The following is a 22,789-nucleotide window of genomic DNA, read 5'->3' as shown; positions in this document are numbered from 1 at the left end:
GTGTCCAGAGAAGCCTTCAATGGCGAGAGAAAGAGCAACTTGGAATGAATCAGTGTGGACATGCAGCAATACGGATAAGTCCCCAAATAATTATGCAGAGTGAAAACACAGGACAAAAAATGATTATTATCTCATTTATCTAATAACGCAAAATAACGACAGAAAGCAGGTCAGTGATGGACGGGGGTGGGGCGAGGTAAGAGGGAGGATTCCCAAGGAGCATGAGAAAACGTGGGGGACGGTGAGCACGTTCATTATTTTGACTACGGCAATGGCTTCCCGGGTACGTACACATGTAAAACAGATCAAACTGTACATTTTACATATGTGCAGTTTACGACACTTGAACCTTAATAAACCTTTAAAAATAAAATGTGATTCTCTGCGACTTGAAAATGTAGCTGAAGGGTAGAGTGTGCGCTTAGCAAACAGAGCACCCGGTTCAGTCCACAGAACCCCAATCCAAGAGGCGATTCTCTGGTAAATAACTTTACGATCTCCAGAGGTTTTAGAACGTTCTTCTCAAAGCATCTTAAATAATATACAACTGTGCCTTCTACGACAAAAGCTAAACTGCATGCGAAACGTCAGTCCTAGTATCTGAGGACACCAGGCTTTTACCTGTGGGCTCCTCTTCGGTGACAATGATCTGCCCGGTCCAGGGTGCCGAAGGGCGACCTGCAGAGACAGAGACAACGATCAGTGTCATTCACAGACGTGGCTGCACCTGCACCCGTAAATAGGTGCGGACGAGTCACAAACGGGTTTGCTCCTGGTTCACTTGTGTATTTTCTTAACGAATCTTATCAAACATACATAGGTTACTGTGGGAGACATGGCCTCTGTCTTCGAGGGACTCGCCATCTGCTAGAGCCTAGTATCTGGATGGAATGAGTCGACTTTTCTGGGAGTTGTTCTTCAACAAGCCAGGTAAGTAACTTGAGCTCACGCAGCCGTTTAACATGGATTCCTGAATCGTGTTGCGTTCTTGCTCCTTTTTATGGGTATTATGTCTGGCGAAAGCATTTCTACAACAATTACAAGCACTCTAGTTACTTATCATCTTCTTCTTCAAATGAAGATGAAAAACGAGAGGAAGTATGATCCAGAGGGAAAGTTCAGCAAAAGCAATCTGGTTTCCCCGTTACATTTGGAAAAGCGTTGTCTACCAAGGAAATCATTTTAAATCCTGGGTAAGGAAAATGGAAGCGGCAGACATAAAGTTAAAGAAGAAATCCATTCTGTGACTCCATAAACATTAGAAAGAGACTGTTTCAACTCCTGCCTTAATCATGGCATGTTTCACCAGGGTTTGCCCCAAACCAGAAAGATGCTAAAAGCTTATTTCCAATAAGCTATCTAGCCAATAACATCTAACATCTTATTGGGGGTAGAATATATGAAAGAGGAGTGAATTTTAAAGCATGAAGTGGGATTGCAAACTTAGGGAAGTCAGAGGGTTGTTAAAAGTGATCGTAGATCAACCAGGGAGTCTGATTTAGACACAGGTGCAGGGAAAAGTGACATCTTTTCTTGGACTTTCGTGGAGCCATACGTATAATTAAGGCAAAGAATTGCACTGTAAACACAGCCTAGACCCTAGTCCTCCACCTGGGTGATTCTGTTCCCAGGGGATATTTGGCAGTGTCTGGAGACATCTGTGATTGGCTCAGTGGGGGAGCGGTGCCACTGGCGAGGCAGGGGATGTTGCTAAGCATTCCCCAAGGATTCCCATAGGATCTCGCCAACTAAGAGTTACTGGGAGCTGGGCATGATGGCACGTGTCTGTAATCCCAGTACTTGGGAGGCTGAGACAAGAAGATCACAGGTTCGAGACCAGTCTCAGCAATTTAGTGAGCCTCTCAGCAACCTAGTGAGACCCTGTTTCAAAACAAAAATAAAAAGGGTCAGGGGTGTAGGTCATAGGTAGAATGCCTCTGGGTTTAATCCTTGATACCGCCACCACCACAACAGAAAGAATTAGTGGCCTAGGATGTTAATAGTGCCAAACTTGAGAAGTCTTGTATCGATTGCAATGTTACTATGAAAAAATTCTTATAATGGCATTTTATGGTCCCTGTTATTGAGGATGCCGTGGATTCCTATGAAACAAAGGCAGGGCATAAGTCATGGGCTATGCTTTTGACATTAGGACTTGAAGACTAAATATATAAAAGGATTTTTATACTGTCTAATATGGAAACTTGAATTTAAACAAGATATACTGTAAATATTTTCCAGTAATATAGAGAAACCCACACTCTTGAGATATTTATTCTTTAAGAGAGGACTTCAAGGTTAAGAAATTTACCTTGAGCCAGAAATAAAACGGTATCTGGAATGCACTAATAACGTGAATAAAAATCTTCTCCATGCTATTTGTTTTTGTATTTTATTCTATACATAATGCCTGGAACCCAGAATAGCAAGAAAAACTTTTTTGAATAGATAAAAAAAAATAATAGGATACACTAAAGCCCATGAGGGAACACATGAGTCAAAACACACTTTTTGAGCTTCTCCCTGTGCCCGCAAGGTTTTCTACCTAAAAAGGATTATATTAGCGTTCTCATCTCCCCCTAGTGGAAGGGAGGGGGATAACCTTGCAACGAAGCCTGTTGCAGTTGCTTTGAAAGATACGGTAAGACTGGATAAATGCAGAGCACTTACTTTTCAGTCTAGCCTTTTCCGCTGGATCCAGAGCGGCCACGGGCTCAGACACTCGAGACGGTAGGCCGATTCCAGTTTTATTCACAGCTCGGACTCGGAATATGTAGGAGCGCCCTTCTATCAGGCCGGTGACCGGGAAACGCGCGAACTTCACCGGCGTGTCGTTGCACTGGGACCAGCTCTCGGTGCCCACCTCACACCTGAGGAGACGTGACGGGCAGGGGATTACACGAAACATGGTTAATAAGAGCTCCAGGCTGCAGACCACCCATCAGCTTCTTATGCTCTCGGTGTCATGGCGGGCTGCTTATGTAAACTGCAGGCGCTTGCTTCCACTCAAACGCAGCAAGAGGAAAGAAGCTTCAGATCGTTCCAGAACTTGAGGGCAGGAGGCTGAGGGGCTTCTGGTGTGACAGAGGAGTTGGGGGAAAGAGAAGCAGGCAGCTTTCCATAATCCGTACATGGGAGGCTTGGGGAGACGCCCTCACTCATCTCCTGACTGATACCTTCAGTCTACCATTAGTGATTTCTTCTTTAAGTATTTTTCTTTTTTAAATCAAAGCATTGTTGGTATAAGGTGGCACCTTAAAAGAAAATCATTTGAGCCAGGGGTGGTGAAATTTCACCTATAATCTCAGTAATTGGGATGCTAAGGCTGGAGGATCACGGGTTCAAGACTAACCTCAGCAACTTAGCAAGGCTCTCAGCAACCTAGAAAGAACATGTTTCAAAACATAATATAAGCCGGGCATGGTGGTGCACGCTTGTAATCCCAGCATTTGGGAGGCTGAGACAGGAGGATCATGGTTCCTGAACAACCTCGGCTATTACTTAGTGAGGCCCTTTGCAACTCAGTGAGACCCTGTTTCAAAATAAAGAATAAAAGAAATAGGGCTGGGGGTGTAGCTTAAAGGTAGAATGCCCCTGGTTTCATGTAATCCCAGGAACACTGAGACAGGAAGATAATAGATTTCAGGCCAGCCTTAGCAATTTAGCAAGGCCCTATTTCAAAATAGAAAATAAAAAGGGCTGGGGGTGTAGCTCAGAGTAGAATGTCCCTTGTTTCAGTCTCCAGTTACGAGATAAATAAATAAACAAATAAATAGAATTATTTGCACTATAGCTTGGAAAACAGCTGCCCGCATTTCCTTTTCGATGGTCACTATATGCTGTGTGTGGGGAAGAGTGTTTGTTTCTTTAACAGATGAGATTGATGAGAGGCAGGAAGAATCCAGGGGGGAAATTAAGTGCTTGGAAACTCATTTCTAATTGAGTGCTTTTATAACAATTGGTACCCAGGGATAGAGGGGCGGGAGGAGGGGAATCTTTAGGAGACAAATAGGATAGATCAAACGTAGCTTCGATCCCTCCCATCGGTCTCCCCTAATCTTTCCTTTACAGGATTCTGGCCTTCCCTGGGTGGGGCAGGGCAGGGAGCCGAGGGCCCGGGACAGTTTTCCACGCCACTGTGTCTTCAGAAGTTCTACAGAACTCCCCCTCTCCCCTATGCAGACACTGTCATGGTGACCAGCGATCCCAGAGTGGGCTTTCTCACCCTATCTGAACGCAAAGGAAGGGGAAAGTCACTGCCCCAGAGACGTCCACAGCATGCTGGAGCAGAAACAGCCCGAGCGTCCAGCGAGGCTCAGCCCCGAGTCCCCGTCTGCTGCTCACCACCGTGTGGCCTTGGGCGAGCGCTGCTCATGGCCTGAGGCTGTGCGTCAGCTGCTCCTTTCCTACCTGCCGTATACCATCTACCTCCAGGATGGTTCCTGGCTAGTGGTGAATACACGCAAAGGATTAAGAACAGTGCTGTGCATGTAGTAAACGCTTAACAAGCACTAGTCACGATGTGGTTACTTCTATAACTGAGGCAAGAGGAGACTCGGATGCACTGATGGTCCTTAGTCTTCCGTTAATCAAAGGTTGCGCATTCCTTGGAAATTTGTCAAAGACGATAAAGCAGAAGTATGAAGTATGGCTCGCTCCTCGCGTTTTTCTCTTTCTCCTGCCTCACTCTTGGCTTCCTGTTTGGCTTTGCTCTCCAGCTTCCTGTTCAGCTCACTGGCTTCCTGTCTCCCTCTCTGGCTTCCTGCTTTTTTCTCTCTTCCTGTCCTGCTCTCTTCCTTCCTTTCTAAAATAGAAATAACCAAGCCGGGCATGGTGGCGCACGCTTGTAATTCCAGCGCTTGGGAGGCTGAGACAGGAGGATCGCGCAGGTTCAAAGCCAGCCTCAGCTACTTAGTGAGGCTCTCAGCAACTTAGTGAGACCTTGTTTCCAAATAAAGTATAAAATGGGTCTGGGAGTATAGCCGGGAGGTAGAAAAGCCCCTGGGTTCCACTCCCAGTACCACAAATAAATAAATAAATAAATAAATAAAATAAAAATAACTAGAATAATTTTAAAAAGAAAAGAAAAATAAATTTACCGTATGAAAAAGAATCTATATAAACCTTCATGATTTATTATTACTAAATGATACTTTTCTATTATTTCATGTTTATGGTAAATAGTATATAATTTACTATATAAAGTGAGCTCAATGTACATATAGTTGCTTATTGTTATAAATATTTTTAATATTAATACCTTGGTACAAACTTGTTACATTATAGTAACACAGATTATAAGTCTCTAGTGATTTCCACAGTCAAAACTGAAATGAGAATTGAAGCAATTATTTGGACAGAAACTAAATCAAGAGAAAAAATATATTTAGGCCAAACTTGTCATCTATATTGTCCAAATTCACTGAATAATTAATGTGTAGAATCTAGTTAGTACAAATATCAGAACCTCTAGGTTTTGGAGAATGTTAACAGAAAGAATTTGTAGAAAGAGCCAGTTAAATACTAGGGATTTTTGTTGCTATTTCTTGTTTAACTTGAATAACTTGAAACCACATCCTACAATGTAAATAAGTAATCTGTTTGTATTCCTAAAGTCAATGTTTTAAAATTACTGATATGCTAAGAATATAAACATTAAATATATGGAATATCAGCTACTTCATTTGTAAGATGTTGTTTGCCATAGCATGCCAAGTCAGTGACTCAAGTTGATAGTCAAACTCAAAGAATGTATGCTTGGAACTTAGGTAAATAGGTAGGTAGGTATGAATCTGTAGATATAGATATGTATGTATACACGTGTGTTTACGGGGAGAGAGAGAAATGGGGGGGGGACAAGAACAGAAAGTATTTCACCTAGCCCGGCATGGCGGCGCACGCTTGTAATCCCCGCGCTTGGGAGGCGGAGACAGGAGGATCACGCAGGTTCGAAGACAGCCTTGCTGGCGTAAGAGACCCTGTTTCCCAAAATAAAAAGTATAAAGTAGGTCTGGGAGTGTAGCCCAGAGGTAGAAGGGCTTCCAGGAACCCCAGTACCACCAAAAAAAAAAAAAAAAAAAGAAAGAAAGAAAAAAGAAAGTATTTCACCTAGTAATGATGGGAGAAGTCAAGCATGCCCCTCTATGGCCAAAGACCTCTCAGTGAAGTTAAATCAAACACTAACTTATCAATGAAATATCCCAGGATAGGGCTCCCTCCATCTACAGCTGGCTGCTTCCAGGAGACGATGATGTAATCTTTGTTGGCATCCAAGCACACCACGTCCAAGGGCGAGGCAGGGGCTCCTTCAGTCTCTGCATCAGCATCTGTGGAGATACCGGAGAATCCCATCAAACCCCTCAGACAGCCGCTTCCGGCTTTTCCACCTGAGGTCTCAGTGCTCTCAATTTTTTTTTTTTTTTTTGTACTGGGGATGGAACCCAGGGACATTCTAATTCTAAGCTACACCCCCAGCCCTATATTTTATTCTTTATTTTGAAACAGGGTCTCGCTAAGTTGCAGAGGGCCTCACTAAGTATCTATCTCCTCCTGTCTCAGCCTGCCAAGTACTGGGATTACTAGCAGCCTCGCCCCCACCAGTGCTTATATTTCTAATCAAACCACCACCATGGCTACGACTTTGTTTGGCTCTAATACAGCAAGCTTCGAAACTTATTTGTTTACCAACACAGCAAGGTGTGCTCTTCACCCTCAGGGGAAGGATATTATGTTAGAAAGTAGGAAGGTTTTTGGAAGGAACCCAAGAAGCCTTTGCCTCATGGCTCCTGCTGCACAAAATACTCCAAAGGAGAACTGATGAGGAGCCTGGTGTGTTCGCAAATGTCTGTAATCCCACCACGTGGGAGGCCGAGACAGAAAGATCGCTTGTTCCCAAACTGCAGAGACTTAAGCAAAAAACTGACACGATGCGCACACCTGAGCTTGGTTTATCTGAATTTAGTGGAAACCCGGGCTAACAGGGATGGGAGGACGGTGACAGTTATGAAACAGTGTCCTCTGACAGTCCAGCCCCCAGGCACAGCTAAGTTAGTGAGTCAGGTCTGCTCTTAGGAGAAGGGGAATTAAAATATCCCGGTAAGTAACCTTGTAAGTGAGAATGGTCAAGACAAGAGGCAAAGTCCCCAGGGGAGGGGTCCACATTTGCTAATTTTTCCTGGCGTTTGACCAATCCTTTCATAAGTGGGGTTCATGGGAGAGAGAGGCTGAGACATGCGGGAGCCATTTGCTCAAGGGAGAACACTCTCGCTGACTTGAACAAACACCGTCTACTCTTGGGTGACTCTTAATGAGTTACTGAGATATTTGATAGCGAGGCAGAAATATTTACAGACTTCTGAACTGAATAGGTTTGCACCGCCCGTGAAGAGCTCGCATTATCTGGTTCGGGAACATTCTGTTTCACGCTCATGAACCAACAGGCCGGCCTCTCCGGTGGACATGCTACAGGTAAATGTGACTAAATCATGCCTGGAACAGAATGGAGAATCACTGCCTGGCACACAAGAAATGGACACCGTGGTGCAGAGAAACTTCTTTCCTTCCTGGCGTTGAGAGCGCGGGTTGAGGAAGAGTGGTGCCCATTTCTTGATTGGGTTATTTGGCTTTTTTTTTCATATAAAGTCTTTTAAGTTCTTTGTATATTCTAAATATTAGTCCTCTGTCAGAGGGATAGCTGGCAACAATCTTTTCCCATTTCGTGGGCTTAATCTACTCAATATAATAATTACAAATACTATCATATTTCAATCTTCCTCCCTTCCTCTTATTTTCCTTCTTTGTGTGTGTGTGTGTGTGTGTGTGTGTGTGTGTGTGTGTGTGTATGTGTGTGTGTGTGTATGTGGTCCTGGGGATGGAACCCAGGGGCATTCTACCTCAGAGCTACACCCCTAGCCCTACTTTTCATTCTTTATTTTGAAACAGGCTCTTACTGAGTTGCAAAGGGCCCCACTAAGTAGCTGAGGCTTCCCCCGAACCAGGATTCTGTCTCAGCTTCAAGAATGCTGGGATTCCAAGGATTGCAAACTGTGCCACCACACCTGACTCCTCTCCTTTCTTTTGATACTGGGAATTAAACCTGGGGGCATTCTACCTCTGAACTACATCCTCACCCTTTTTAAAAATGTTGTTTTGAAATAGGGTCACTCTAGGTGGCTGAGTCTGTCCCCAAGCTTGTGATCCTCCTGTCTCAGCCTCCCAAGATTACATACGTGTGCCACCATGCCAAACTTCATGTCAATTTTCATTGCTTAACTTATGAAAAATTTTTCCATATACTTATTTGCTGTTTATCATTCTTTCTTCATGACATTTCTGTCCCATTTTTATCATTTTATCATTTTTCTGTTTCTCTCTGCCTGTGTGTGCGTGTGTGTGTGTGTGTGTGTGTGTGTGTGTGTGTGTATGAGAGAGAGAGAAGAATATTGTGTGTAACTAAATAAGAAAATAATCACATCATATACCTCTGGGTGGTAGATTTATGGATAGCTTTATTTTTTGCTTATTTATATCATCTATATTTTCACAATGAATACTAATCTATGTAATTAAAGCCTTGGCCAAATATGTATAGCTCTGCAACGTGTTTCTGCAGACACCTGGTGCTTTCTACAGTAACTGCTCTGATGTGGAAGCTATTTTCTAAATTTTGCTAAATTTTGCTAAATGCCAACGTTGAAATGGCTTCATGTAGTTATTGAACATAAAGTTTTAAAAACAAAGTATTTAGCCGAGCACAGTGGCACACGCCTGTAATTCTAGTACTTGGGAGGCGAAGACAGGAGGATTGCGGATTCAAGGACAGCCTCAGCAAATAGTGAGACCCATCAACCTAGTAAGACTCTGTTTCAAAATAAAAAAATAAAATAAACCAGGCATGATGGCACACCTTTGTAATCCCAGTATTTGGGAGGCTAAGACAGGAGGATCACAGTTCGTGGACAGCCTTAGCCACGTATTGAGGCCCTTTGCAACTCAGTGAGACCCTGTTGCAAAATAAAAGAATAAAAATAGGGCTGGGGGTATCGCTTGGAGGTAGAATGCCTCTGGGTTCAATCCTCAGTACCACAAAAAAAAGAAAGGAAAAGAAAAGAAAAAAATAAAGAAAGAAATTAGTGGTTGCCAGAGACTGGGTACGGAATGGGAAATGGGATTAGGAAGTATTCTAAGTGATGTTTGCACAAATCTGTAAATACATTAAGGAGCATTAGGTGTACATTTAATGTGGGCGAATCTTATGGTATGCAAATTATACCTCAATAAAGATGCTAAAAATCCCCAGTATATATCATTTAACATAAACTTATAAATTAAACATTTTTCTGCAAGTTGTTAAATTCACAATGCAATTGCTAAAATTAATCTTTCCATTTTTCTATTTATCTATTCACCCTCCCATAGCAACATCTGCTAAGTTTTAGAATTTTTCTCTTTCCTTAACTTATAGATTAGAAAATTGGCTTAAGTATACATTTCAAATTCGGGTCAGGTGAAACCACATGAAGTTTGGCGTAGACTAGGCGGAGGGGCGCAGTTCGGGATGTGCCACTCGGAAATGCCAGAAGCCTAGACCACAGCAGCGTTCCCAGGAAGGACGCAGGGTGGCACACATTTTTCAGACTAGCTGGAGATGTTTCTGATTCAGGCAAGACAACTGCGACCCAAAGCAGAGGCCGCTTATGCCATCCCTCTGGCAGCCAGGTTTACCCCGGTGGCTCAGATACACAGACTGACTCGCTGGTGAGCTCAAGTCGTTTTTCACTGAGTTTTGCAGAAGGCTGTTTCCCCTCTTTTCCCACCAGCATCTGGCTTTGACCATGATGCTTTTGTGGAGAGATGGACTGTGTTACAGTTAGATATAAAATGTCCCCTGAAGAGCTGATAGAATTGAGTCACGAGGGTTGTAAATCTATTGGGTTTTCCTGGGTGGTACCTGGTAGGCTGGTAGGGTGTGATGGAGAGGTGGTCCCTGGGGTGTGGCCTTGGGGATTATACACAGGGTTCCTCCTCCCCTGGCTCACTCTCTTGCTTCTGACCCCCAGGATGTGAGGAGCACAGCCCACACGCTCCCCTTCCACCTCCTGCCGCCATGCCTGCGATACCTGATCCCCAGCCTCTGCAGACTGAACCCGAGACTATATGAAAATACACCTTTTCTCTAAGTTACATGATCAGTGTTTGCTTGTTTGTTTCTTTTGCAGTATAGGGGATGGAAAGAATCCAGGGGCATTCTACCTCTGAGCTACATTCTGAGCCCTATTTTATTATTTTATTTTGAAACAGGGTCTAAATTGGCAAGGGACTCGCTAAGTTCCTGAAACTGGCCTTAAACCTGTGATCCTCCTGTCTCCGCCTCTCAAGTACTGTGATTACAAGCATGTGCCACCATGCCCAGCTCAATCTTTTTTTTCTTTTCTTTTTCTGGCACTGGGGATGGAACCCAGGGGCATTCTACCTCTGAGATATATCCCTAGCCCTATATTTCATTATTTATTTATTTATTTATTTTGTAGGTCTGGGGATGAAACCCAGGGGCATTCGACCTCTGAGCTATACCCCCTCCCTGCCCTATTTTTTATTTTTTATTTTGAAACCGGGTCTCACTGAGTTGCAGAGGGCCTCACTATGTAGCTGAGGTTGTCCGTGAACCGTGATCCTCCGGTCTCAGCCTCCCAAATGCTGGGATTATAAGCGTGCACCACCACGCCCGGCTATCATTCTTTATTTTGACACAAGGTCTCACTGGGTTGCAAAGGATCTCACTAAGTAGATGAGGCTGTTCATGAACTGTGATCCTCCTGTCTCAGCCTCCCAAATGCTGGATTACAAATGTGTGCCACCATGCCTAGCTCCCAGTTCAATCTTTAGATTGTAGCTGCAAGATTGCAGACAGGAACAGGCTGCTGTGTTTTTTAGATGTTATAGATATTCCTATATGTTCATCAGGTGCCGATCTGTGACAGAATCCAAGGCTCATTCGTTATATGGATATCGTATAACTGGTAAGTGTCCCCAGGATTCACTCTTACTGTTTTCTCTTAGTGCTAGAACCCCTGGGCATTAGCAGGGGCAGGCTGGCCACCTAGATTCTGGGCATCCCCAGTAAGGGCTACGCACATGCTCAGTGTTCAGCGGGCAGAGCGCTGTGTGCAGCTCCACCTCTCTCCGCCCTCCTTCCTTTTCTTCTCCTGGGCTGGAATGGGACCTGGGACACTGTGGGGCACAGTGGGATGGGGCCTGGACTGCTGAATGGCCACGTTGAAGAGAGCCATCTCACATCAACTTTCTCTTGGTGCCATGTGAGCAGCTTAGCTTGTACTCCAGTTCAAATCCTGATTAAGGTATCAGAACACCTAGACCCTACATCTACTGACCCTGAGTCTTAAATTGCTGTGCCTCTGCGAGCCTCAGCTTACAATTAGGAGTTGGAAGAATGGGAATTCTAACATTTTTGTGCCACAGACCCCTTTGACAAGCTGGTAAAGCCTCACAGTTTCTTGAGAGAATAGTGCATTTAGATGCGTTAAATAAAATACATATTATAAAAGTCGATTATACTGACATACGGCTCTAATTACAGACCTTTTGAGAGTCTGCCGATCCACTTAAGGGCACCTGACGGCTTCTAAGTTCCATCTTGATCAAAATGTCCATGAGTTTATGCTTCAATATATTTGTACAAGAGAAATGAGTGTTTAAAGTTTTGCTGTATTGCCTGGCCAAGGTGTTGGTGTTTTAGATCTGGTTAGGTGTTCTCATTCTGCTGGGTCTTACCTCGAACAAAGACATAAGCACTGTATTGTTCGTAATATTCTCCCATTCGCGCATGGATTGTATAGAGGCCTTCATCTTCTTTGTTGAGGTGAGAAAATGTCAGCGTTGCCCGATCTCCACTCCAGTGTGGTTGCACCCATTTTGATGGAGAAACTGGTGCCCCTAGAAATTAAAAAAATGAGCAAATTATTTTCTCCTCTATGATTCCTTTCTTCCTTCCCTTCTGCTCTTCTATTTCTCTCTTTTTTATTCTTTTCTATATCAAAGTTATTTGACTGTTAGAGCAAGTCTCTAGAGTTTTAAGACCTCGTGTGATATTTATATTAGTAGAAACACTGGACAGAAATGAGGGTATAGAACTGGGCATGGTGGTGCATACTTATAACCCCAGTACTTGGGAGGCTGAGACAGGAGGATCATGCAGGTTCAAAGCCAGCTTCAGCAGCTTAGTGAGGCCTCAGCAACTTAGTGAGACCCTGTTTCCAAATAAAATATAAAATAGGTCTGGGGATGTATTCCGGAGGTAAAAGGCTTCTGGTTTCCATTCTCAGTACTACAAAAAAGAAAGAAAGAAACAAACAAAAGAGAGGAAAAGAAAAGAGAGTATAAGCTAGATACATAATTTGTAGAGTCCAGTACAAAATTAAATTGCAAAGCTCTTTGTTCTAAAAGTAAAGAAAATGTTTTGTTAAAAGTGCTAAATTATAATGCTTTTCCTTATAAAACATAATAGGGGTCATACAAATTGCAAAAAAAAACCCTTTCTGCCCTAATTTTATATATAATAAAAAACTGTATTTTGTTGATGTACTAACTCTATTGAATCATCTATTTCTGGTTAGATTTTCTGAGAATGTATTAGGTCATCAAAATTTATATTTTGTACAACCTTATTTTATTTTATTTTATTGCAGTACTGGGTAGTGAACCCAGGGGCATTCTACCTCTGAGCTATACCCCAGCCCTATTTTTTATTCTTTATTTTGAAAAGCATCTCACAAAGTTGTGGAGGGCCTTGCTAAGTAATTGAGTCTGGCTGTGAACCTGAGATCCTCCTGTCTTAGCCTCTTACGTACTGGGATTACAAGTGCGCCACCATGCCTGGCTGCAACTTCATTTTAAATTAATACAATCAAAAGCAATGACAGCTACTCTTTGCAAATACAAGCTCACTGATGAATTTTGATAAACTACTTAGAAAAGGATCTTTTCTACTGATATAACTGTTACTGGGGCTGTTGAGTGTTATGTGGGCTATCACAACATTGGGTTTATTTATTTATTTATTTATTTATTTATTTTTGTGGTACTGAGATGAGACCCAAGGGACTTCTACCTCCAGGCTATACTCCCAGATTTATTTTATATTTTATTTGGAAACAGGGTCTCGCTAAGTTGCTGAGAGCCTCACTAAGCTGTTGAGGCTGGCTTCGAACCTGTGTGATCCTCATGTCTCAGCCTCCCAAGTACTGGAATTACAAGCGTGCACCACCATGCCCAGCTTACAACATTGGACTTAATAACTTTCTGATAAACTATTTCTTTTTTTTTTTAATACTGAGGATTGACCTCAGGGGCATTCTACCTCTAAGCCACATCCTTTATCCTATTTTATTTTACAGGGTCACACTAAGTTACTGAAACTACATGTGATCCTTCTGTCTCAGCCTCCCCAAGTACTGGAATTATATGTATACACCAATACACCCGGCTCTGATAAACCATTGCAATATGCACATTTTGTACTCTAGAACTAGTGATTTGTACTCTAGAACTAGGAAAAACATTTTTTCTAAAAATATTTAACTCCATACAAATCAGTTTCATACAAGTCTGAACTTAATCTCAAATGTAAATTTACACAACTGCATTTTAATGTTTCCTTTGGCATATTCTCTAACGGTGGAAGTCCTACAAGAAATTAAAAAATGAGCCAGGTGCAGTGGCACACGCCTGTAATTCCAGTATTGGGGAGGCTGAGAAGGGAGAATTTCAGGTTTAAGGCCAGTGTGCAGTAAGTTTAGTGAAATCCTGTTTCAAAATATAAAATAAAATGGGTTGAGATAGGAGGATCACAGATTTGTGGCCAGCCTCAGAAACTTACCAAGCCCTTAGCAATTTAGCAAGACCCTGTTTAAAATAAAAAAAAAAAAAATAGAAATTAAAAATTAAAAAAAAAGTGGGCTGGGGGCATAGCTCAGGGTAGAATATCCCTAGGTCCAATCCCCAGTGCCACAAAAACGTGAAATTAAAATTAAAAAATAATAAAATAAAATAAAAAGGGCTGGGGGTGGAGGGAGTAGTGATTAGACTCTTTGTGAGTTCAGTCTCCAAAACCACATGTACACACACAAACTAAAAATGGTTTGTGATTCGTACTTAATTAAAATACCTCTTTATGCATTCTATCACTGTGTCTTTAACTATAAAAACAAATTTTATTTATTTATTTATTTTTAATTTTTTATTGGTTCATTGTATTCATTCATCATAATGGGGTAAAAAAAATTGTGCAGACATACATGCACACATCACCCAGTCAGAATGGCATTCATGGTATGGTGGTGAGCATAGCAAACTAATTTTAGAGCTGTCCTCTCTGTTCATGGTTAAGTGGGTCACCAAAGTTTTATTTGAAAATTGTGTTCTTCCCATCAAATCCTAAAAGTTTTAAAATTTAATGTCTAAGCTTCAAAACCAGTCGTTTTAAACTCTTTGAAGACGTCTAACTGCCTTCTGTGCTATTTGCAATGTTGATATGTCTGCTTTTATGTGTAATATTTAACTGACAAGGTCACTGCCTGAGCCGTTCTTGTCTCAGTGCCAGGGAGGTAATATTTGTGCAGATCTCACAGAGACGGACTCTGGGGATGGAGGGGCAAGATCTTTATTCTAAATGACTAGTTACCCAAAGAGGAAAGGAAAGATGAAAGCAAAAATCAGAGGTCTAAGCAAGTCACAGAGAGTTTGAGAAAGTTGCAAATAATTTGTAAAGAGTAAAACTTATGAAAGACTGTATGTAATAAAGCTGGTTAAAATTAAAATAAATTATTTAAAGGGCTTTCTAAATTAAATATATTGATTTTATGTTTAAAACAATTTGGTTTTCTTAAGATATTGATCTGCTTTTGGTAAAATGTTATAAAAACAAGCCTAGAAAATACAATTTTACATTTTATTAAGATAATTTCCTCTGCCGGGCGTGGTGGCGCACGCTTGTAATCCCCGCGCTTGGGAGGCAGAGACAGGAGGATTGCGCAGGTTCGAAGGCAGCCGCGTGCGCTGGCTTAGGAGACCCTGTTTCCAAATAAATATGTAAAAATAGGTCTGGGATTCCCTAATATGTGAGAGTTAGGGAGAAATGGGTCATAGGAGGAACTCTTGGAAGAGGATCAGTAACTTTTAACTCTGTTTACATTGTCTTTGGATATACAATATTTTTTTTATTTTTTAGGGAGTTTATTTACTCTTTTGTTGCCTGTGCCATTGAAATCATATCCAAGAAATCACTTCCAATTTCAATGTTGTGAGGTTTTATGACCCAGATTTTCTTCTAAAAGCTTATAGTATTAAGATTTATATTTAGGTCTTTTATCTATTTTGAGTTAATATTTGTATATGTGTTAGGTAAGGGTCCAATTTTATTCTTTTTCATTTATTATTATTTTTCAACAATATTTAGTTAAAAGACTAGTATTTCCTCCACCAAAAGTGCATGGAAACCTTGTCAAAAATAACTTGACAATGTATGGAAGAATTTATCTCTAGGCTTTTAATTAGCTCCAATGGTTTATATATCTGCCTTTATAACAGTACTACACTGTTTCAATTATTGTAGCTTTATATGGTTTGAAATCAGAAAATATACATCTTCTAGCTTTGTTCTTCTTTGAGACTGTTTTGGGTATCTAGAGTCCATATTCCATATCAGGATAGATTTTTTCTGAAAAATAAATAAATAAATGTATGATAGTTTCACCTAAAAAAAAAAAAAAAGAAAAAAATATTCTCTGGTAAGAAAGAAAGCAAAAAGAAATATTGAAATGTTATCTTTAAGTCATCAAAAGTTTGGTACCAGACAAATGAAACTGTTATGTGAGATTATCAATGTTAATATTGTATAAATTGCTATAATACTAGATGTCAACCAGTAAGCCAAGCGTGGGAAGGAGGGATGGGGAGGGAATGGGGTGGGGATCGTGGTAGGGGCTAACTGGGCGAGATGTGCATGTATGTCTACAAAAGTATTTTCTTTATACCACTATGATGTATGAATACATTGTACCAATAAAAAATAAATTAAAAAAAAATAGGTCTGGGAGTGTAGCCCGGAAGTAGAAGGGTTTCCAGGAACCCAGTACCACCAAAAACAAAGGGATAATTTCCTGTTATATATTGATAACCATGTTTTAGATATTTACATCCTCAAAATGTACAGGACCTCTAAAATGCAAAATATAAAATTACTAAGCTAATGGCATCTAAACAAAAAAATAGTGATAGCCTTTCCAGGTTTATATTTGTGTGTTCCTAATTACATTATAACCATCTTTATATAAAGATACAAGTGCACCAGGTGTGGTGGAGCATGATTGTAAGTAACCCCAATACTGGGAGGCTGAGAAAAGAGGATCGCGGTTCGTGGACAGCCTCAGCTACTTAATGAGGCCCTCCACAACTTAGTGAGACCCTGTTTCAAAATAAAGGATAAAAAAATAGGGCTAGGGGTGTAGTTTGGAGGTACCTCAAAAAAAGATAAAAAGATAAAATGGGAATTGTTTTATTCCTAATAATTCTTTCTGTGTTTTTTCTTATAAAACTATATAACTGTTGTTTGTTAACGTTTAACAAAAGTATAAGGAAACAGGATCTGGAACCCCAACAGAGAGAAGGAGACTAAAAAAAAAGACACCACGCAAATCCCAGGAAACTTCCTCGGAGACCCCAGTGGAAAAGGAGACACAGGAGTATCTAAACCCTAGCCCAGCCACCGCAGCCATGCTTTCCCACTCAGCAGCCCTCCCTCGGGGCCTTTCCTCTCTAGCCTGTGGTGCTGGCTTTGTGGTTGACGGCACTCGGCGGGGCAGCTCTCCCGTAGCAACCTGAAGGGCTTCGGGCCTCCGCTGGGCATGGAGGTCGACCGAGGCCCTAGGGCTGGCCTCAACCTCTGCAGCAGATCCTGTGGACTTCGGAGGGAAGCAGTTTGCAACTGATGACACACGGCTTGGGCTCCTCCCAAGTCGTGACCAGAAGGCGGCTGCCCGACACAGAGTCCGCACAGCCCACCCGCAAGGGTGATCTGCCTCGTATTCCTTCCCCTGTCTCTTTACAATAAGCTCTCCGCTCAGCTTCCTGCTGTCTGCAGCAGACAAGAACCCTGGAAAGGTTTCAGTATTACTTGGTGTAAGAAAATATCTCTACGAACTGAGCGTGATGGTGCATGCCTGTAAACTTGGGAGGCTGAGACAGAATGATCAAAGATTGTGTCCAGCCTCAGGAACTTGTGAGGCCTCCTACAACTTAGTGAGACCCTGTTTCAAAAAAAAAAAAAGAATAAAAAATGGAGCTGGGGGTATAGCTCAAAGGTAGAATATCCCTGAGTTCAATTCCCAGCATACACACACACAGAGTGTTGCTACTTTGATGTTTATATGACACCGGGTTGTCTGCCCTGGTAGAAGCCTGTAATCTTATAAGTGTGCAACTTTCTGCAGATAAGAACCTAAGTGGGAATTTATTGTAAAGACTCACCGTTTCTGTACCACCGGATCTCTGGCTGGAAATGTTTAATTTCAGGAGTGATGACGACACGACAGCCCAGGCTCATTGTCTCTGCTTCTCTCCCAAAAGACACATCAAACTTGTCATCAAAATGGATCTCAAACTTGGACGCATAACCATAAGGGGTCACGGCAACTGGGTACAATGAAACGAATGTCAGTAATCTACTTTTTTTGTCATCAAGGAGTCACAGCATTTGAATAAACTGATTCATATGAGAATGCCTTAGTGTTTAGAACAACTAATCAATAAATGTTAAGTGATGGGAAAAGGATTTGAGGAGAGTCCCCCGATTTCACCTGGCGCCCCCTCCCACACATGGAATTATACCAATGATTATAATGGGGAATAGTAAAGTTAGGATTCAGTCCATGAAGTCACTGGAGTGAGTCATTCACAGACACCAAGCTAACCAGTTAGCTGAAAGACTGACTCGTGAGGAAGTATCTTCATCCGCCGTTCTCAAAACCACCACTCATTGTTCAAGGTGTAGAAAACAGGTGCAGGCTTGATTACTTTTCTGGGTCCGACCATTGTAAACATATAGTTATTTCAACAACCACCAAGAGTTTACTTTTAAAATGCGAAGTTCTCGTATAGATAAAGTGACTGGAGTTCACAAACTTGTAAATTACCACTGACCAGAATAGCTTTAATAACTAATTTAGCCATAATTAGGTTTCATTTAAAATTGTACTTTATAAATTAATGTATTTATTTATAAATTATTTATTAATGCATTTATTTAAAAATTATAAATTAATGTATTTATATCCATTATCAGATATATACTGTATGTCAGGCACTGGAATTCAGAGATAAAAGGTCCAGGCTTCAAGTGGCTCATGGGCCAGTGGGAGAGACTGATACAGAACCATTAACAGTGTCTAATGTCACAGACACTCAGGTGAGGAGCCACAGCCTCACTGGGGAAGCCTAATTCTGGCTGGATGGGACACAGGGGTGGTGGTGGAGGTCAGACATGATTTTTTTTTTTGTGTGTGTGTGTGGTGGTACTGGGGTTCCTGGAAACCCTTCTACCTCCGGGCTACACTCCAAGACCTATTTTTTATACTTTATTTGGAAACAGGGTCTCTTAAGCCAGAGCGGCTGGCTTTGAACCTGTGCGATCTCCTTTCTCCGCCTCCCAAGCGCGGGGATTACAAGCGTGCGCCACCACGCCCAGCCAGACATGATTTTTCAAAGAGGTGGTGCTGACCTGTATATTTAGTGATGAGTTTTGATTAAGTGCAGACTGTGTGTGTGTTTGTGTGTGTGTGCACGCGTGTGTGTACATGCACACGTGTTTGGCTAACTCACTTTGCCTCATCTGTATCATGATCTTTCTCGGGTTAACAGAAAAAGACTTAAAAGCATTTGCCATTTTAGCCCATCATACTCGGCTTTCAAGAAACCAGAACAAAGTAATTAGACCAAGAAAAAGAAGAGTAACCAAAGAATCTAAAACAAACAAAAACAAAAACAAAAGCAGAGGTGGGCGTGTTGGCACACGCTTGTAATCCCAGTACTTAGGAGGCTGAGACAGGAGGATCACAGGTTCAAGCCAGCCTCAGCAACTTTGCGAAGCCCTCCACGACTGAGTGAGACTCTCTTTCCAAATAAGAAATAAATTTGGGCTGGGGGTATAATTTGGACATAGAATGCCTCTGGGTTTACTCTTTAGTACCAATAAAAAGCAAAAAATAAACAAAAACCTAACCATAGAAGCTTACTCTATGCATCCTAGCACATACCACATTTTATATATTATGTATTTATTTCAGCATTAAAGAATAGCTTGTTGTGCTGTACTTTACATAAAGATGACATTTAGCAAGTATATTATTAAACTTACAGCTGAGGGGCATGGTGGAAGTCCCAGCATGCAAGCGACTCTCATCAAACTCTCCCTTATACCCTAGAAGAGAAAAGAGAAGCACACGGGAACGGCTTCATGATTGGTTTGCTGGTTTTTTTTTTTTTTAACAACAGAAAGAAAATTTTAAAAATCACGTTGAGTAAAAGAAATCCAGCAAACCTACTCTTTACCACAACTGAAGCATATGCTGAAACCTCTCCTTTGACATTCATCGCCGAGGCCCGATACTGAGCTGTGTCTTCAAAGTCACATCTGAAAAAAATCACGTTGGAGTGAATGGCCTTCACAGAGACGGCCCTGGTGAGTACCGGCTGTTCTGTGGGAGACTCTTTGTTACGCAGCACGCTGCAAATCAGTGCCCGACACATGGCTCTTTGAAGCTACTGCCTCTGAACTCGCTATCTGGGGGGTTTATACAGTCCAAGTGAGCGCCTGAAGATTCATACCAGGAGGGGAGGTGAACACCTGCCATCCACCGGGACCTTAGCCTGGGAAATCAAGGTGCTGAGCACATAAATCACGGAGTGGACACTATAATAAATGTATTCTTTTCTTTTTTTTTTTCTTTTTTTTTTTGTGGTCCTAAGGATAGAACCCAGGGGCCTCTGCCTCCAGGCTACACCCCCGATCTATTTTGTATTTTATTTGGAAACAGGATCTCACTAAGTTGTTGAAAGCCTCACTAAGTAGCTGAGGCTGGCTTTGAACTTGTGTGATCCTCCTGTCTCAGCCTCCCAAGTACTGGGATTACAAGCATGCGCCACACACCCAGCTATGATAAATGTATTTAAAGTCCTACTGGGTGGACAAATGTCCAGCCATGTGCCTTTAGCAGGTGACCATTCGGAGGCACACTGGAGGGTGTTGGCCTCCCTGCTAAACTTCTCTCAGTGGTGGGTGCCAGTCTGGGGGAACAGAATAACAGAGAAAAGAAAAAAGTAGCTGAGGCTGGCTTCGAACCTTTGCCATCCTCCTCTCAGCCTCCCAAGCGCGGGGATTACAAGTGTGCGCCACCACGCTCGGCTGAAACACCTCTTTATTAACTCCCACAATCTCCCTAGCCACAAACTTGAACCACATTGGTCTTATGTCTGGTTCTGTGTTCTATTTGAGAACCCAAGTGTTTGCATTTCAATTCTACTAAGGTTCAGGTTGTGGCGTTTCAGCCCGCAGCCTTACACAAGAGGTGCCGTTTGGATGCTCCTCTGAATTATAATGCAGAAACTAGAACGCCTTGTAAAAATGGACTTGAAGAGAGGACGGTCTCACACACAGATGAGCAGGCTAGGTTTCCAAGGCAGGTTGTTTTGTCTTAGCATACTACTTTTTGATGCTCGTCACTGTTGCTCACGGTTTGCTTTCATTAATATAAACTTACTTCTTGTTGAAATTTCATAGACATCAGCAGAAGCTGGGAAGGCAATAGCAGTCCTCTCTCGTGGCTATTTAATTTTGAGGGCAACCCCGGGGCTCACTGCCACTTCAGTAGAACCATCCATGGCAAAAGTGATGCGGTTTCAGATTAGGGTCCGTGGTTGGTGAACAACACGGGCCCAGGGTTCTCTTGGAAGTCCAGTGCCCCTTGAACCAAACCCCTGATCTAGGGAGCAGAATATAAATCTCTTGAGGATGGAGTTGTGGGAACTTCACTTGCACATTTCGGCATGCCATGGCTTCGCTGAGCGATAAATGGCTGTGTTTGTTTAATTAGTTCATCTATAAAGCCAGGCATGGGGTTCAAAACCATCCTGGGAGACGTAATAAATCTTTGAGGACTTGGACATTTTGGTGTGACTTTCATTTCCAAATTTTGCTTTGGATTTTGCTTCACCCTCAAATATTTCTGTGTCTGTCATGACTTCATAAACACTAACAAGGGACATGTCTTCCCATGATTCCTGGGGAGCTGAAGGAAAGAAAGAACACTGACTCTGAGTCCCGCCTGCTTTCACCGCCACTCTCCCTGACTGCCGTGGCCTGTATGATGAAAGAAAAGGATGATAATGATGGTGTTGATTTGGAACCCTATATATGCAGAGTTGCCTCTGTGTGCACCTTATTTTCTTACTGGTGTCTACAAAAAATTCTCTCGTGTATAAAAAGATAAATAAAAAGATGTGAAGCCAGGCGTGGTGGCGCACGCTTGTAATCCCAACATTCGGGAGGCTGAGACTGGAGGATCGCGGTTCGCGGATAGACTAAGCTACTTAGTGAGGCCCTCCGCAACTTAGTGAGACCCTGTCTCAAAATAAAGAATAAAAAAAATAGGGCAGGGGGTGTATCTCGGAGGTAGAATGCCCCTGGGTTCTATCCCCAGACCCCCCCACACACAAAAAGATGTGAATTAATTTCTTCTCATCTTTGACTGAACTCAAGTGTAAGATCACTTGGGGAGGGAGTGTGGGCATTGTAAGAGTCCTACGTATCACGCGTCGGTGTACACTGAGGGCAGGAATGTCTGTGAAGGTTCCTTTTGTGACGGGCTGCACAGGGACGGCAGCGTCCACTGGGGTGGAGTGGTGCTTCCCGCGCACTGCTGGGAGACACACAGACACTGATCTTCTCTTACGTGGTGATTTCCAGCATGTGCATTCCATATCGACTTTCAATAATATACTTGCCGGGGTTTGCGTGGACGTTTATTGGTACCTGGTTTTTGTACCTATAAGATAACGAAAACACAATAATGTTGACTGAAGCCTAAACAACTTCATGATTAAACACACACATATGATTCCTTTTCTGACAAGAACACTTTGTGTAACTGTGGCACTGAGGGTGGCAGCAGCATCTGCACGATAAATATAAATTATATTAGCTTCAATGAAATGCACTTGCAACCCAGTAAAGCTTGTTGAAGTGCTTTCCCCCTTCCGTCAAATCCACGGAAAAACATGAACCATTGACAACAATTGGGATGAACTGTGTGTGTGTAATTTTAGTGAAAAAGGGTAGAGAGAGTAATGATTATATAAAGTACAAAATCAGGAAACTAATTAATGCTGCTGGAAGTCAGAATAGTGAGTTTCTGGGGTGCGGTGCAGGGTATGAAAGAGGTACCTTGGGTATAAATAATGTTTGTTTTCTTGATTTGGGTTCTGGTTACATGGATATATGCTGACTAAAATTCACTAATAATATGCATTTTTGTGTATATTATACTTTAACAACAAAAAAGCTAAAAAAAATTTTTCAATGTTGACACAGCAGAGAAGACTTTTTTTTCTTTCTTTCTTTTTTTTTTTTTTCAGTCCTGGGAATGGAATCCAGGGGCATTCTACCTCCGAGCACACTCACAGCCCTATTTTTTATTCTTTACTTTGAATCAGGATCTCACTA

General features: G+C 42.1%; 1 protein-coding gene across 1 annotated transcript in view; it reads right to left on the bottom strand.

Moving 5' to 3' along the window:
• Positions 1-22,789, bottom strand: part of MYOM1 (myomesin 1) — a gene marked incomplete at both ends in the record, with an annotated part of 139,171 nt that overhangs the window by 72,895 nt on the left and 43,487 nt on the right. The window contains 8 exons of the mRNA XM_080714848.1: positions 622-678; positions 2,671-2,870; positions 6,185-6,326; positions 11,791-11,952; positions 17,542-17,706; positions 19,427-19,489; positions 19,614-19,702; positions 22,020-22,112. Of these exons, the coding sequence (XP_080570974.1) occupies positions 622-678; positions 2,671-2,870; positions 6,185-6,326; positions 11,791-11,952; positions 17,542-17,706; positions 19,427-19,489; positions 19,614-19,702; positions 22,020-22,112 (971 nt within the window). The remainder of the gene's footprint in view (positions 1-621; positions 679-2,670; positions 2,871-6,184; positions 6,327-11,790; positions 11,953-17,541; positions 17,707-19,426; positions 19,490-19,613; positions 19,703-22,019; positions 22,113-22,789) is intronic.

Source organism: Muscardinus avellanarius (assembly GCF_963383645.1).
Source record: "Muscardinus avellanarius genome assembly, chromosome: 17".
NCBI classification, from domain to species: Eukaryota; Metazoa; Chordata; class Mammalia; order Rodentia; family Gliridae; genus Muscardinus; species Muscardinus avellanarius.
Note: the sequence above shows the minus strand (reverse complement) of the source record. Positions and strands in the feature narration are given on the sequence as shown.